At 38.3% G+C, this 16,843-nt stretch overlaps 1 protein-coding gene across 1 annotated transcript in view; it reads right to left on the reverse strand.

The window, feature by feature from the left end:
* PPIL2 (peptidylprolyl isomerase like 2) overlaps positions 1-16,843 on the reverse strand; it is a 72,477-nt gene that overhangs the window by 29,898 nt on the left and 25,736 nt on the right. The window contains exons 9-12 of the mRNA XM_040577752.1: positions 14,725-14,800; positions 13,179-13,339; positions 11,527-11,602; positions 10,209-10,315 (exon numbers count right to left, since the gene is read on the reverse strand). Coding sequence (XP_040433686.1) covers positions 10,209-10,315; positions 11,527-11,602; positions 13,179-13,339; positions 14,725-14,800 — 420 coding nt within the window. The remainder of the gene's footprint in view (positions 1-10,208; positions 10,316-11,526; positions 11,603-13,178; positions 13,340-14,724; positions 14,801-16,843) is intronic.

Genomic DNA, 16,843 nt, shown 5'->3' on the forward strand with positions numbered 1-16,843 from the left:
AATCACGAAATTACGTATATTATTTTATTATCCTACGACTTGGACATATATGTAAGACAGTCAGGGCAAAAATGCTACTTTATTTTGTAATCTTGTTGATTCAAGAGCCAGTAACAGAAAGAAAGGTTAGGCTGTAAATCTACTGCAATGGTTTCTCGGAAGACTGCAGTGATAGTCCCAAGAAGGCAAACAGAAAAATTGTGGAAAGCTGAAGAACATGGCAGGACAGCCCTGAGAAATCCTCCTTTTCTTTGGTCAAGATAGGACGACAAAAGTAAACATGCCTCTGCATGATGTCCTTCAACTGAAAGACAACTCTACTCTCTCCAAGTGACAAACATTAAGAAAAAAAAATATTTTTTATCCCGTTCCCACTTCACTCCCCATTTATTTTGAAGATTTTTTGAAGATAACTGTACTTCAATTGTTGAAAACTCATGCCCAAGACAAGCACTAAAATTTTAATAAACCCTTAGAGGCAGGAATCCAGAAGAATGCTTATCCCACAGGAAGACCCAAATGCTGTGCCTGGCTCACAGACGGGTATATAATGGGGGTAACAACCCAGTGGTTTTCTAATAATGTTTACATCTCCCTTTAACTAACACACTTAGGGGGTAACTTGACATGGAAACATCAGCACTCTACCAGTCGCTAAACCTAGACAGATTTCAAAATGAAAAAGATAGCTACTCAGGGTGACCAGACAAACACAATAGTGACAAGAGACAGATTGTGAAATCATGGAAAAGGGGAAAATACTGAAAAAAGGTATATAAAATTTAAAAAGAAACTCTTCTTTTGCTATAAAGTTCTAGAAAAAAAATCTTGCTCTTGAGTATTAACCAAGCCAATATTAGTTTCCTTTGTGCCAGCAAGGACTGTTACAAACCAGGCAAAATTCACCTCTCCTGCTGCATCCCAAGACCAGAGGGGTAAGACTAACCAAGCCAGGTCACTATCTGATTCTCACTTTGCATCCCTCCTTTCTCATCTGTTGAAATGGGTCATTACATTTGTAAAAGTTGGCTTAACTCAGAATTTGTATTGGACAGATGAAGAGCCAACCAGAAGTAGACTAGAAACCTGCACCACCCCTGTTGCCAAGGTACAGGAGATGGGAAAAAAGAGGAGCTTCTGAGTTGTTGCTATGACTGCAAGGAAGAAGGCTTTACCATGTGAAGAGCTAATCATTTCAAAATGCTTCATCCCTTGAGGATCTGCATGAACCTTAAAGAGAAATTTCACACTAAGCATTCAGAAGCTGTCATTTGCACATCTGTATAATTTCCTTGTACTAATTCCACTTCCCTTTTATTTCTTTTTGTCTCTCTAAATTGGATGAACTGATGTAGTTGCACTAAAACACAGAGCCTTGTCCATTAACCCTATGCTTCAAAGCAGAAATAATCTGCAATAATGAAAAGCTGATTCCTCATGAATTGAAATTGCATTCTACAGCCTTCATCTTATCACACAAATGCCAGAATCCTGCTATTAAGAGGCATGAACTAGTGATGGAAATTTCTAAGGCTACAAACTAAGCTTACTTTATTTTTTCCTTACATAGATCTTCTTTGGCAGATTTTCTATTGCTTTAGTCCATTTACATACATGCTTTTTTAACCTTTTTTTTTTTTTTTTTTTAAAAAAAAAGCCTCTAGAGCATTTTCACTCTTCATTCTAGCTCTTCTAGAATGAACGTTTCTAATGCATGAGCCATAAAGAGTTGATATGGTAAGGCTTAAACTTAGTTCTCCCCATCTCCCCACCCCTTTCAATCTGCAATCCCCATAGCCTATCAGTCCCTGAGTAACAAACTCGCCCTAATAAAAGCTTGACTTTATTTAGGGCTTAGTCAGAGACAGTGTTACAACCGTAATAAAGCAGCAGTTTCAGGAATCACCATCTATCAGGTGCAAGCATCTGCTTCCTCCACTAAGTCATGGAAAAAAATTGGACATACAAATGGTTTTAGTGCATTTCAATACAAAACACTGTACCAGAAGACAGATTAGGCTACCTACCCTATTTCACTTTCAAATGGACTATGAGCACACTCACTTTGTTTCAGAGCAAGAGGGACAGGGAAATCCAAAACTCCACAGAGCCCACTGCAAAAGTTTGAGGAGAATTCCAGTGTGGGAACTCAAACATTTCTCCTGCCGGAGGATTCATGATTGTAGACCCTGATATCACCCCCTGCCAGTTCTACTTTACTTTAAAACAGTTCCCCAGCACATGAGAGGGATTGATCTGGTGACAGGTTATGGTGATAAACAACAGCTGCATGCTGTGGTTCAAATCAAAGAAGATGCAGTTCATGTACGAGAGACCAGTCTTCTCAATCTGATCATACACTGAGCAAACACATTCAGATCAATTTGTGATCAGAAGAGCACAGATCCAATGAGATAGGAAAGATGAAAGCATCAGGGCACTGTGGGGTAAAGCACTTGGCTAGACTCGTTAAAAAAACACTTGGCTAGACTTGTACTGAAATTAAAACAAGAATCAGAATAAGCAAACTATGCCTCAGGTAAAAGATTGTTGACTTCATAGCAATCATTTGCCCATTTTGCTACCTCAAAGTTTTCTAAGAACAAACAGCAGAATTCTTGCATTCTCATTATACAGAAACCTACTATAATTTAATTAGCTATTTAGCAATCTAACAGATTGCTAAATTTCACTTTTCAGAAACACTTTTCAGTTCTGACATTAATGATACTACTGAAAACTTTTCCAAAGTCTAAGTAAGATGTTTAGCTTAGACAAGATGCCAATAAAAAAAATGACATACTCCATTTTTCCCCCCCACTTTTTTGCAAGTAGGGACAATCAATCAGTTTAGCTGAGAACAATTCAAGTTAAACAGGGCATCTAATTCACTCATCTAATTTGTCAACGTTAACTGCTAGCTCTCCAGAGGCAGTCTCGTCATTCCTAGCTGCAGTTATTACTTTTCCTCTAACTTATTTATTGTAGTAGTAGAAAAGAAAACAATCCTCTCCCCCTCAAATTTGTAAGTCACAGGAGGGCTGAGGAGCTTGTCAGACAGTGCAGTGCAAGGCTGGGCGCCAGCAAATACGACGGCATTACTAGGTACAGCTTAAATGAGGACCCAACTTTAATTGCTTGAGTAACCTCCAACAGCTGTAAAGTTTGGAGTATAGCAGGTCCCACAGCGGCTCCCTGGCATTTCTTCAGTCTGCAACTGGCACATAAATTCTGCATTTTAAGAAGATGCACCTCATAACCACTTCCACACTAGACAGCAAAGCTCTGGTAGCTGTCAGCCTCCCAAGGTCACCCTGCTCTCATCAGAAGAGCCAAGGTACAAACAAGAAACATGTCACAGGAAGATGAAGAGCAGCAGCTGTGTAACTCCAAACTGCCTACCTCATCCTCAGGTTTGGGGTCACTAAGTGGCAGACGCAGCTGGTATGGGATTCCTGCATCGTCAAACGTCACAAAGCAAAAGAGAATCCAATAACGATCAATTCCCTCTACCAGATCCAGCTTGCCAGGGATGCTGAGGAGGTCGAACGGTCCAAATGTGCAAAACATATTCCCAGTTACCCAAAGGCAGAAGCTGCCAGGAAACCATGCAAAGAAAGCCAAGGGCAGCAAGCCCCATGGTGCACAGGCAGCTACACAGGGAGTTGGCTGAACACCTTCCTCATTTCCCCGTTGAATGGCCCATTCTGGCAATGGGGGCTCCTATTGCCCTTCACTGCTGCAAAACAGAGCTGAGGACAAGTACAAGATGGTAGCATCCAGGTAAAGCATTTCCTGTCCATATCTCAGAAGAAAGTGTTTTTCCTATTTCAAACATAGGTGTCATGTCCCTGAAGTTAAGAATAATTTAAATATTAGTTTCTAGTCTCTTAAGAGCAACCAAGAAACAACCTGCTAATCAATATGGCTGCACAGGGCCATTCTACTCCCATCCACAAAGAGCAAGAGATCTGTTTGCCACTGTAGCAGTTTGAGGTAAAAACACACCAGGAAATAAAAACATCCTCTCTAACAAACATTTTTATCTGACTGTTCTCCTACTGGAAGAGGACAGTTTTGTTTGTTTTTAGCTTCTGTTGACAAGAACTTTCAAAGCTGAAACTTGCAGCTCTTTCTACAATGACATATTTTGTTGAAAAAATGTGAAATAAGCTATTTATAACCATGCCAAAACCACCATACTTCACCCCTACGACCATATTACTGAGGGAACATGACACTGGTAAAACATCAGCCAGATATTTGCCAAAGACAGCTGGCAGAAACTGAGTTAGAATGGACATTTAAATTGGAAGGAAAATGAGAGATTCAGCAAGACTGGGGGACCTCGTCATGCAAGAAGGTCAAAGGATTTTTTTAAGGAACTCACTTCTTTCCCACTGGAAATGGAAAAGAAGTCTACAGGCTTCTGATCTTTGGATCAGTCCCTCACACAAAAGGACAGATGATTTCAAAGAACAGGGGCTAGATTACACATTTATAGATCAGAGGCATATTTAATAGGTCAGAGAGCCTCAAAAGATTAAAACATCACTGTCTGTAGAATAATGGCTTCTTCAAATAGTTATGCCAAGACATCATCATTAAGTAGAGTTTGCCAGGTCCTAAAACCTCAAAAAGCATTTGTGGAGTGCTGGATAGAGGTCTGAAATCCATCTCACATTCTTTGTTATGCCAACTTGCCCTTAAAACTTAAAGTATTAAATCAGAGAGACACAAGGGAATTAACAAAAACTTCCATGGCAGTTAAGGATTAGTATTCAATTACCTCTATCACGTGTTTAGCCACCAGATCATTACTGCATCGTGATCATTTGTACTTGAACTTGAACATTTGAACTTAAAGTGGAGAAGGGAGATAGTACACCAAACAACACTATGAAAGTAAAAGAAGTAACAGCACTAAGTAAGAAAGCCTCAAAGCAACCTACAGGCAAAGGCGGGTATTTTTATTCCCTTTCACAGGTGCAGAGATCAGGAGTCCAACACTGTCTATCCGTAGGTAGGATTTGAACAGGCAGCCTCAGTTGTTTGTGTAGCTGCACTGCAGCAATCAGACATCGATCATACATATTATTGTCTGGGAATTTGTTGCTCATTGTGACGTGACAAATGGGATGGTACTGATATTTTTTAAAAAAGTAATCTGTACCCAAATTACCCACATGACATAGCCACATCATAGAGCACCTCAGTGGCAAAGGCACAGAATTCAGGCTGTTCCAGCTCCTAGTTCTCCAATCTATCCATCACACCACACTGCTTTTCAACCTCCACTTCCAAGTCAATTTGACTTTTTCTGCGGGGTAAAACCTCCACCCTGCCTTAGGAGGTTGCTTCACCATCTACAAGGTATAACTTCATCAATATAGTCACTAATAGAGCAGAATACACACAGATGATGTAGATGACTGTTCCCAGAAGCATCCCAATTAAAGCAGCTAAAAGAACTTGAGATTAGAAAAATCACCATAAATAAAATACAATAAATTCAGCCACATTCATTGCCTTTCATCAACTATTTCTTCATCACTTATTTGTCTGGCAATGTGTAAGACTAGAGCTGAAAGAAAAGCATGTTGGATGTGTTAAATCTTCTGCATTAGTCATAACTACTTCTGGCAAGTAGAATTTTGTAAATTTGTTTCCAATTAGTATATACAACAAATGTTGGTTATGCCCAGCTGAACTCAAGCTTCCTGGAAAATGTCCTAACAAATGGCTATCTGATTACATCCCCATCAGGGGGAACATACTGTATCTGAACAAGACGACTGGGAGAAAAACAAATGGTCATAAAGAGCAACACTCATACCACTGTGGTGCAAAGAGAAGAGAGAACAGTAGTGTACCTTTGCTCATTTGAGGCACAAACTCAAATGGTTGGAAAAAAAAAACCAAAACAGCTTATCTTCCGAAGTCTCTACTGCCTTTTTCTCAGGTCAGTGACTTACACCACACATCATCTTTTTGGAACCTAACTGAAGTTTTCTGGTGCTCTGAACAAGTGATTTCAAACACAGAAAATACCTGGATTCCAGTTCTATCTCATGCTCTTTTTCTGTATCCTGTCACAAGCTAACTGATGACTTCAATCACACTGCAACACTGATTTCCTACCCTGGATCAATACTAAACTTTTCCTGATTAGGCTTTTGGTACTAGGAAGAATCTCATCACTATCAATCTTATTGATTGGCACCTTAAAGTACTAGTGTACGAAGATCCCGCCATTTATTTTTAAACAAAGGTCTCCATGTGTACATATAAACTGAACTGCAGACAATTCGTACTGCCACGTCACTCACAAAAACGGGGAAAACTGCTTCTGCTCCAAAGAGAACTCAGAACAGAAGAACTGGGGACAGAGAGTAAGAATCCAAGGAGCGGAGTACTGAAGACAAAAATGATATTGGGCAGACTTCAGCAGCAGTGCAGACCACTGTGAGGAGAACTGCAAGAATATTTTGTTTAAATAGACAGCCCATAGCCATGAAAATACAACTGAAGACTCCAAAGTAGACATCACTCTGTGACAGCAAGTATGTCACTTGCTGCTGTCTATTTCAGCAAACTTCACCTCAGAAATGTCAATTTAAATCTTGCCCATAAGACTATTTTAAAATGTAATTTGAATGTTGTATGTCCTACCTCTGGACAAAGGTATTCATTTATCATATTTATATAGCAACTTCAGACTCAACCTTCCTAAAGCATTTCACAATCATGTATTTGCAGAACTCTGCAATGAAAACCACTGCTAGGATGGCTTCCATAATAACCTGGGCACAGGATGTCTGTCAGCAATTAAAAAAGGAACCTGTGGTTAGGTCAAGGCAACAACCAGAGTGTGCTCAGTTGTTGTTTTTTATTAAAAAAAAAAAAAAAAAAGAAGCTAAGCACCACTATAACATAGCTCATAAATCATACACTTGCTCCTGCACTTGCATTGCTTGAGAGAGTGAGAGTAGATATATGAATTCCCCAAACCATACACATTTTGGCTGATTTCAAACAGCAAAGACAGCCTAATACTGCTATCAACTCTCTCATTTCCTCAAGTAGCACAGAACCGCATGTTGAATCCACTGGCCCCAAATCTGCTGGTGGTCTGAGAGGGTATCAGTACAGTGCCTTAGGCTGAAATTTGTTCCTCACTCCTTTCCCTTCTGAAAAGCTGAGGTCCTACCCATACCAACTACACTGAAAGATTGTAAAGGCTGAAAAGTCATGCACCAAAAAGCCCATGCAACATTAATTTGGGCAGGCATTATGATACAGTCCAGCTCCCTCAGATTGCATTCAAGGGGCTTAGCTACTTGGTCAGACAGCCTTACCAAGACTCTACACTTCTGCAGAAAATTGAAATCCTGCATATGATCTCTTTCCTCTACAGAATTCCAAATACCTCCCAGAACTGGTTCAACTTGTGCACTGAATCAGGCAGGAGAGCAGATTAAAAAGAAACATCACGTGATGAAATAATTAATACTATTACAGTGCATATTCACAAGCAGAGTGAACTGAGTATTTGAAGGCCTTGATTTTGGGATTTCCCTATTTTCTATGTCTGTCCTTGCCATCACAATAGATCTGCTGTAACTGATCCATATATATGTGTGCAACTTATTTATGTATTATGCATTTGCAAGATGTTTGCTCTATTCTGCACTGTGCTAGCTTACATGCCTAACCTCAGTGTGAGCCAGGAAAACCAAAATTAGAAGCACAAGCTCCTTATATAGTAAAGGAAACATCTCCAGGAAGAACTGATTTAATAGACCTCAGATGATGACCTAAAGTGGATGTTGTGAAAAGCTCCTTAAAGCAGCAAGTTTTTCCTACCTATTCTAAGTATATATCTTCTTCTTCAGTTAAGCCAAAGGTCTGCTTAATTCACACAGATTTAATCAACACAAACAAATGAAAGAAACAGATGGCTAGAGACCAACGTTCAAGCAGGTTTGGTAGTGCAAAATACTGCACACTTCCAATGTGTACATGAGGAAGCACTGTGTGAAAGGGAAGCGAATAGGGGTTTAGCCGGGAAAAAAAAGGAAAACACAATGGATATCATACAAGAAGCTTTTAATGGGCAGTTGAGCCTGGGTCCTCAGAACTGAGTGATACCGATCACATGTGTGACCAAAGAAACCACGCTGATAAGAATAGCTGCAGCCAGCCTGCACTAGCCAGGAGCCAGTTTCAGAACATATGGCAAAACAAATGAGTCAATGCAATCTGCTCATTCTGCTGCTTCCCCCAAATATTGCTGTATTAACATCCTCTGCTTTTTGCCTTATTACATAGTGTTACTATTTAGGAGCATGGAAAACACCTGTATTGATGACAGAGGTCTACAGAATTACTAGCATGATACACTTTTGTGAAAATTCTCATATTGTTTGCATAGATCAGCTTTAGTTGTTTACATGTATCTTGCTCCTTGCTTTTAGAGAGAAAGGAAGAGAAAGGAAAGCTGGCAGGACTGTCCTGCTTGCTCATTTTCCTTTCTCACAGCTGTACACACGGTTAGGCAAAAAAAGGATGTATTCTCTCAGTGCATCTCCGGATTCCACACCAAGCACCCCAGCTCCCAGCCAGCATCACTGAATTAGTTCTGTGAGGTCCATGACACGAAGAAGATTCACCATTTAAACCCCAAAATATCTACATTCAGACCTATAATTTCTCAAGCTAAAAATCTCAGTAAGCAATTGAAGGTTTGGGCTTTTTGCATTAAAAACATTTTCCTTTTATAGATATGGCTGTACAAAGAAATAACCAAACACACCAGCAAGCAGTGTCTGAGACTTACCATGTTTATTATTGTAAGAGCCACAGATTTCTTGAAGAATCAAACTGTATTGACTATAAGAAAACTCTAGTACACTTTTTTAAAGGAATGTCTACCTCTTAAAGGCAAAGGAAAGATGTTTGAAAACTTGAACCTTAAATACTGAGACAGCAGGAGATAAAAACATATTGCATGGTTTTTGTTTAAATTTGCTCTCTAAAGTCCAGGATTTAAAAACAAATCTAAACATTTCTGGTGATCTTAACCAGGAGTATTCAAATTGATTGCTCTCAGTTTCACCAAGGTTCTTTTCCCGTTTCTGCCAGTAACCTGCTGTGTAACCTTGGATTATTCTCCCTTCTCTGTACTCTTCCTTCTTTTTTTTCTCTCTGCCTTCCCTATCCAGTTACTGTTTGAGTCCCTATAATCTTGATCTTTTGAAGCTCTCAACAGGTACCACGATATGTTGTAAATTGCTCCACTAAAATGTATGGGACTACTCATAAGCATTCTTATGCATACAGTAGTATGATATATAAAATAATATATATACATATTATAATAGGTAGCCCAGTCCAGACACCTACTGAACATGGATGCAACACAGACATTACATAGAATTCATGTGTTTGAATAGGTACTGATGAAGCAGAACAGAACAGTTCTATGAAAGAGATCTACATAATTTGACTTCCACAATTTGATGTACAAATAGTAAACAGATTTTGCCATTTCACTGCTATGAGCTTGTTGAGAGAAAGAGTGGGACTGGCAAAGTGGGGTATTTAAATTTGTACTTGACAGTTGCTAAAATCAAGAAATAAAAAGCTAAAATAATTGAAGCTAGGTTGTTTGCACAAGGGTACAAGTAAGGTACCAGCAAAAGAGATAAGACCACAATGCTGGTCTCAAGTCTCTCTTGTTCTTAAAGAGAAGAACCTCCACTCAAAAACTGAAAGGGAAGCATCCAAAAATCCCTGCTTTACTAATAAGTGATTCCCTTCCACACCCTCAAAAGATGCAAAATTTGTTCAACCATAGTTCAACCATTTTTTCCCCATGAACTTGCATGAGATAATTTTAAAAAACTCTTCACATCTACCCCTCAAGAGGTAACCTCTGTTCACCTCGTGCTATCTCTTCTAAGTAAACAGCAGCAAAGGAAGTACATCCACTCCTGCAACAATTCCCTGGCTCTTTGAATCTCCTAGAGTATTTTGCTTGAAAGATGAAACCCCAAACATGAAAACACACCAAAATCAGTGAGTTAATTATACTTTCCTGTATCTATTAAAACTACTCCTATCCTTGGACATTTCCATTGCTAGCTCTGACATATCTCTACATCTAGAGGTACATTAGAAGATTCAGCCTATGGGGCATACAGTACCATGTCACAGTGTAGCTCCAAGTTTAAGTCTCCTTTGTTAGTGTGGAGTCGTACGTAGCCCTTCTTCTTCACATATTTGTATCTTACAACATCTTCATCGATAGCAGCTGTAACAATGCAAAAGGCAATAATTAGTTCTCTGGAAGTTTATTCATTGATCAGCAAATTACTAAATTCTACTGTCTGACTTGTTCCTCTGGGATACTGGGTCTTTGGGGATTGCACTCGACAATTTATCTATGATAACCTCACATTAATCTCTGTGCAAAACACTTTCCATTACAGAAAGCCACCAGCTCCTCAAGAGCCAACAATATCATCTGTATTTTTGAGTCACAAAAAACATTCAATATTACATACTATAATTTTCAAGTAATGTCTACCAATCATGGACGTTACTTTGAAACCAAACTGGTTCTTGTCAAACTTGGAAGCCAAGTAGGTAGTCATCAGTCAACCACAAATTGCTGACATATGAGAACCTACCCATATCTGAAAACAAATAAAGCTAAATTACTGGAAACTTTACTGGAAAGTCAAACCAAAGGATCGATCTAGAATGTTTCCGCTTCCCTTGTGTCAAAATGTCCAGTTAGTCAAATACTTTCAACACTCAAAGATTCACCTGCAAATCACTGCAATTCAACAAGTTAAGGAATTGAACCTGGTAGACATGTAGTTTTGGCAAACATGTTCAATCTTTGCCAAAGTGTGTGACGCACTTTCGCATTTTAGCGCCAAAAGACAGATTTCTTTCTTCAACTGGGAATACTAACTGTTCAGCTGTTTAATCAATGTTCAAACTGAATACATTCTACAGATTTATGTTGAGGCTAGAAAATGAAATAAAAACTTTATATTATTAAACTGCATTTTTGTGTAGAATATAACTTAGAAAAGCAGGAAATCAAAAGTTATCACCACAAAATTTGCCATCATTCTAACCAATACCAGGTTATGTTAAAAAGGTGGTAAATATTTTGTATGAAATTTAAGGAGAGATTACACTTCGCTGCTAACTTACATAAGTGAATACCCCATTTTGTGGTCCCTGGTCATAGAATATACCTCATTACTTTCAGTTCAACATAAGTAATTGCCATTCAAAGGATGAAGCTAATTCATAACTGCCTCATTATTTTCAGAATGAGCTTACTTGAAAGTACGGATATATCTGCTCAGGGAATACATTTCCAAGGCATCATTACTGACCAATTAGCAATGCATTCCTTCAGTCCCCATAAACGTATGTGTGATAGGGAGCACTCATTGAAACTGGAAAGTAAGCAAGCGGCTTTTAGGTAGGTAGTTCTGGTACCTGCTTCGTGGGTAGTTTCGGGTACCATTGCAGTGGAGGTGAAGGAAGCACTTACTGCTCCAGTGGAATAGTGAGCCTGTTCGCAGAGGAAAAAGCAAGAGAAAAAGACATTAGCTATTACAATTTATCTATTTAAGATACTAGATAAGCACTGGATACTATATAAGCACTGAAAACACACAAATATCATGTCATCTTTCTGAAGGCAGACTTTCTGCTCTAGTTCTTACAGGAAGAAACAAATATCCAATGTAGGGATATTTCTCCCTCTGTTACCCATAACGTTTCCTCGATGAAACTCTAGTTAAGGCTGCCCAGGCACTGAGCTGAAAGGGCTTATTGCTTCCACAATGATTTAATACATTATTATGCAAAGATTTTATTATTAGAATTTATTTGTGTGTCCACAGGTAGAGATATGAAAGCAGTACTGCTGGCAAGACATCTGTAAGATTCTCCAACATTGCTGAGTAAGTGGAAGGAAAATCCAATGAACCGCAGAGACGCTGTAGAGAAAAACAAACCAACCCCCCTCCCACACGCAGGCCGTTCTGCATGCAGAGGCACTGTCCTATGGCTCTATTTTGAGCTTTGTGATTCTTCTGCAGAAAAGAAATGTGAACATTACACGTGGATTTTATAGTAAATTAGAAAGACCTAATAAACCCAGAGATACTTTTAGCAACTCCGAGGTAATGCCTGGTAGAGAATACATGTGTAAGTCACACGCCAATGCTCTGTTCATTAGGTTACACTGCATGCTATGCAAGTTTATAGTTAACCCATCCACACGGTTAGCTAATAATCTGACTTTCCAACATATGTAGAGTTCATCATTGCTTCTTACCTCTTTTTTTTCCTCCCTGAATATTTTCTTTTCCTACAATTCTATGTACCCTGAAAATGGGGCAAAGGTGATCCTACTCATACGTCACATATGTTCACTAACTAAACTATCAATAAGCCTCCTCATAAAAAGCCATATGCTGCATTACTATTCATTTTCATGTAAGTATAATCAAAGCATGGGGACACATACATCCCAGAATTATTAAAGAAAAATACTGTCTTGCTCATTTCAAACAGCCTTTGATGTAGGAAATCTAGATGCAGATGAATGCTCCCTTTGACAGCCATGAACACACAGTAACATGCACCTGGAAGAACATTCTTTAAAATATTTCACTAAAAATCCTGTGCTACAGTGGAAAAAATGGTGAAGCAGCTGTAGTATGTATTTGCCCGCACCAGAAATGATTCACTTGCACTGCCCCTAAGGTGTGTTCTCTCTGCCAATAACTGCAGGAAGCAATGATAAACAAATTCAGAGCAAGAGATTGCAACCTGGGAAAAAAAGGTTCTGCCAACACATACATCATAACCACATCAGAAAGATTCCTCCTTCTTATTGTGCTCCATTTCTAAAACATTTAGGTTCATTTATAATGATTTAACAAAGAGAAATTCACTGACACATATATTTCTACGGAATCCCAATATGATTTTTATACCCTCTTCTATGAGAAACTTCCACGTAACAGAAAACATAAGAAGTGGTGTCTGTTTATACTGCGATATGGCATCCAAGCCAAAAAATGCCTATTACTTCTTCAAGAAGTAACAGTGCTAAAGTATAAATTAAGTCAACTTACTGCATTCAGCTTATCCACTTTCTTCTTTTCAGGAGCCTTCATAGTAGCTGCTAGAATATCGTCACCTTTGAACTCCTTATAGAGCTCCAGTAAAGTCTCTCGTGTCTCAGCATTTGTATTTTTCAAATAGTAAGATGGATCTAACTTTGCTTTTTCTTCATCTATATAAGACAAAATCATTCAGAATTAAAAGACAAATTCTATATTGTTCTCATTCCGTTTACTACACACCTTGTCATACAAAAATCTTCCAGGTATTTTCACTTTTCTTTTTTTTTTTTTTTTAAATAGTCTAATAACTATGTTTATTCCTGCAGAAACAGTAACAAGTAGCATTGCAAAACACTAAAGACAGGATAACATGAAATATGACACAATAAATGCCAATATGATGATATATAAGAAAATAAAAATCAACTTCAAATCAATTACTGCAAAAATTTATTAGAAACCACTAGAATTGATCTAAGTTCACGCAAGTCTAACCAAATTATTTTTATAGAACAATAAAGACAAGATATAGTTGGGTGCCATATAAATTTCTGTCCTTTGTCTCTTTACTAAATGACCAAGTCTGTGACGCAAAAATCCCAGAATCAGACCTTTAATGCGACACCAGGGAGAGGAGGCTGGTGGAGTAGACTGTAGAATTTCATTAATTTAATTATATTTTTTAAACAAGTTTCACTTGTTCTCTGTCTTGGCATGCCTAGTATTTGCTGATAATTAAATATGCCATCTCTGAGATATTACCCTCCAAAAATAAGTGGTTAATACAGTTGCTTGCTTGCAGAATTAGTAGCTTTAAAGAGATGAGCACAGTAAGACTCAGAAAAACACACCATGCTTAGCATCAGCAATTACACCTCATTAGAAACAGTTCTAAAGGAAACCCCAAGGACATAGGACAGATTTTTTTTCCTTCAACTACGTAACATTAGCAGATACCATTAAGCATTTAGTTATCAAAGAATCACAAAACAATTGTGAAGCAAATTCCTTAGTTGTGATATCCACAAAGAAAAACAAAAAAAAACATTTTATTTTTGACTGAAATAATTTTAGAAACATATATATCAATCTTTAACTTGGAAGACAGATATTGTTATTCAGACAGAAGGATGAACAACACGTTGTTGATAGAGGTAAACGTATGAAACAGCACCTAGCACACAGCAGATGAGAACAACCTACGAGAAGATGTAGGTTTCCTTGTCTTAGTTCTGGTACAAAGCTACTAGATTTTTTGGCAAATTATTTTTCCTCCTCGTCTCAATTCTCTCTCATCTACTTTCTCTTAAAGGACACAGGAAACTTTCTGGGTCTGTACACCACCCAGAGACAGTTAATGATTTCTCAAAAAATCACATCTTTGTTTCAAAATTTGTCGACTCTTTTTGATGTGAAATGGACAATTTGAAAATGTTTCCAAGAAGCTTTCAAAGCTACCATCAGCCTCCAAGGAATACCTATCCATAAAAATGCAGTTTTTAGAATTTGCATATTTGAGCTGGTGTTTTCTCACCTACCTTCAATTTATCCTTACCTGGATCAATTACTTTTATGTTGTTCTTAACATGAAAGAAGTTAGAGACATTGAATTTATCCAAGTTTGTTGGATCCTGAAAACAACAATTAAGAATAACATCAGAGAGCTTCATAGGCACCCATTTCATGCAACAGATTAGTTTGAAGGGTAGTCACCACCATAATAAACCAACAGGGAGAGAGAATAAATACCATACTCTCCAAACCACAGAAAGATTGAAAAAATATACAATTTCTTATAGCAATCAACCCCAACAGGCAACAGCAATGAGCGTGTATAGTAGGCTCCTCAGAGAGTCTGGAATTCAGTCCCAAACACATTACACACATTTTGCCTACAGAAGTTGCTAACAATCCTAAGCTGAGTCTACCCTATACTAGTGAGAAGAAAGACTGAGCAGCTGAAATCCCCCAATTCTTTCCTTCATTCTGTGGTTTGGTATAACATCTAAGCAAATTCACATTAGCTATTTCCTTCTATTATAACAGTGTTCCTTATTTACACATGCCCTATGAACTTTTGTAATTCATTTCAAAATACAAATAAACTTTAGAGCAAGTCTTTGCAGTCAGACCTGTGGGTTTTTTATAGTGAAACCCGTGCTTACACAATTACTTTAAAATATATACAAAATAATAAAAATGGCAACGAAAGTGGTATTATGAAATCTCTGTTCAATGACCACTCAAGATAAAAAGCAAAAATACACAGCCCATTAATTGTAAGTCTTTACACTATCTCTAGGCAAATTTCTACACAACTTTGACCCTTTCTTAGAGAGTGAGGCAAGGAATGCTTACTGGTGATCTAGGTTACCTTATACTATTACTAAACAGTCCTTAATCCTTCCTCTTACAGTGACTTCAAGGGCTTTTCCTCGAGCTCCTCTGTGGCACAGAAAGGTCAAAACACCAGCCCAGGAATTTCTGGAAGTTCCATTTTACAGAAAACAATGCAAAACCTAAAATGTCTTAATAATATGCTACAGTTGTAAGTTCAGGATAAAAATATTGCAACATGTTATGCATAGGACTACAACACTGACACAAATAGCATTATCCCAAATAAACTTAACAAACCTTCTCAACCCGCCCCTGTTGTTAAGAACCTCTGACTATTCCATCTCTGCTAAAAGTAATGATTAATACAAGAAGAGCTGGTAGCTCCATCACTTATTAAATGATCTAATTATGCCTTTCATTCATCCCTGAAATTGTATGCTTCCACCAGAGAGTACATTTTTAGTTTTAGTGCTGGTAGTAAAACCAAAACACGTTTATAAAATCAAGCTGTGCTAGTCTGCACCCCAATGATGACCTCCTGGCTTTCTTTTGTTCCCTTTACCAATCACCACGTATGTAATCATTTTCCATCGTTAGCTGCCCCAGTATACCCACTCTGATAGATCTTCATCTAGACGCGGGCAGCCAAAAAATGGATATTTTGTCTTGCAGTGGAAACGGATCATCTATTAAATAAATCTACTAAGGAACAGGAAATTTGGACCTGTTCCTTCAACCATTTTTATATCCTCTGACTCCTGTACTCAGCCATATTTCTTATTTTGTGTCAATAAAAGTAAGATCATCTTCACATACATTTTTATGTACGTATGAATAGAGATAATTCCAGCCTTGCTCTCTGACAGTCAACGAGACGCACAGAGAAAGTCAGGACAAAGGGCTCAGCGTGTTTCCAGAAGACACAGCCCACTTCCTCCCAGGCATTCTGCACTAATCACAAACTGCAGCTTCCACTGACAGAAATCATCGCCTTGCACAGAAATGTGCCACCACTAAAGATGAAGAAAAGAAGACTGCTTCCCCTTTCCAGGAAAGGGAGAAAATAATCCACGTATTAATATTACTGCAGACAAATGGATTTATAGCAATCCACATTTCTGCCATTCAGGGCAGAGCTGAAGGGCAAGACTGACTCCTGAAAGAGGCTGCTCAGGAGGTACAGACGAGAGGGGAGGGAGGGCAGGAGACAGCAGTACCGATGAAGCAGATAACAACTTCACTATGTTCCTCTAAATAAAGCTTCTAGATTTACTGATTTATACTTTGTTCAAAAATAAATAAAAGTATACTGTAATTACCACCGCCTTAAGAAA

Source organism: Cygnus olor, chromosome 17, assembly GCF_009769625.2.
Source record: "Cygnus olor isolate bCygOlo1 chromosome 17, bCygOlo1.pri.v2, whole genome shotgun sequence".
NCBI classification, from domain to species: Eukaryota; Metazoa; Chordata; class Aves; order Anseriformes; family Anatidae; genus Cygnus; species Cygnus olor.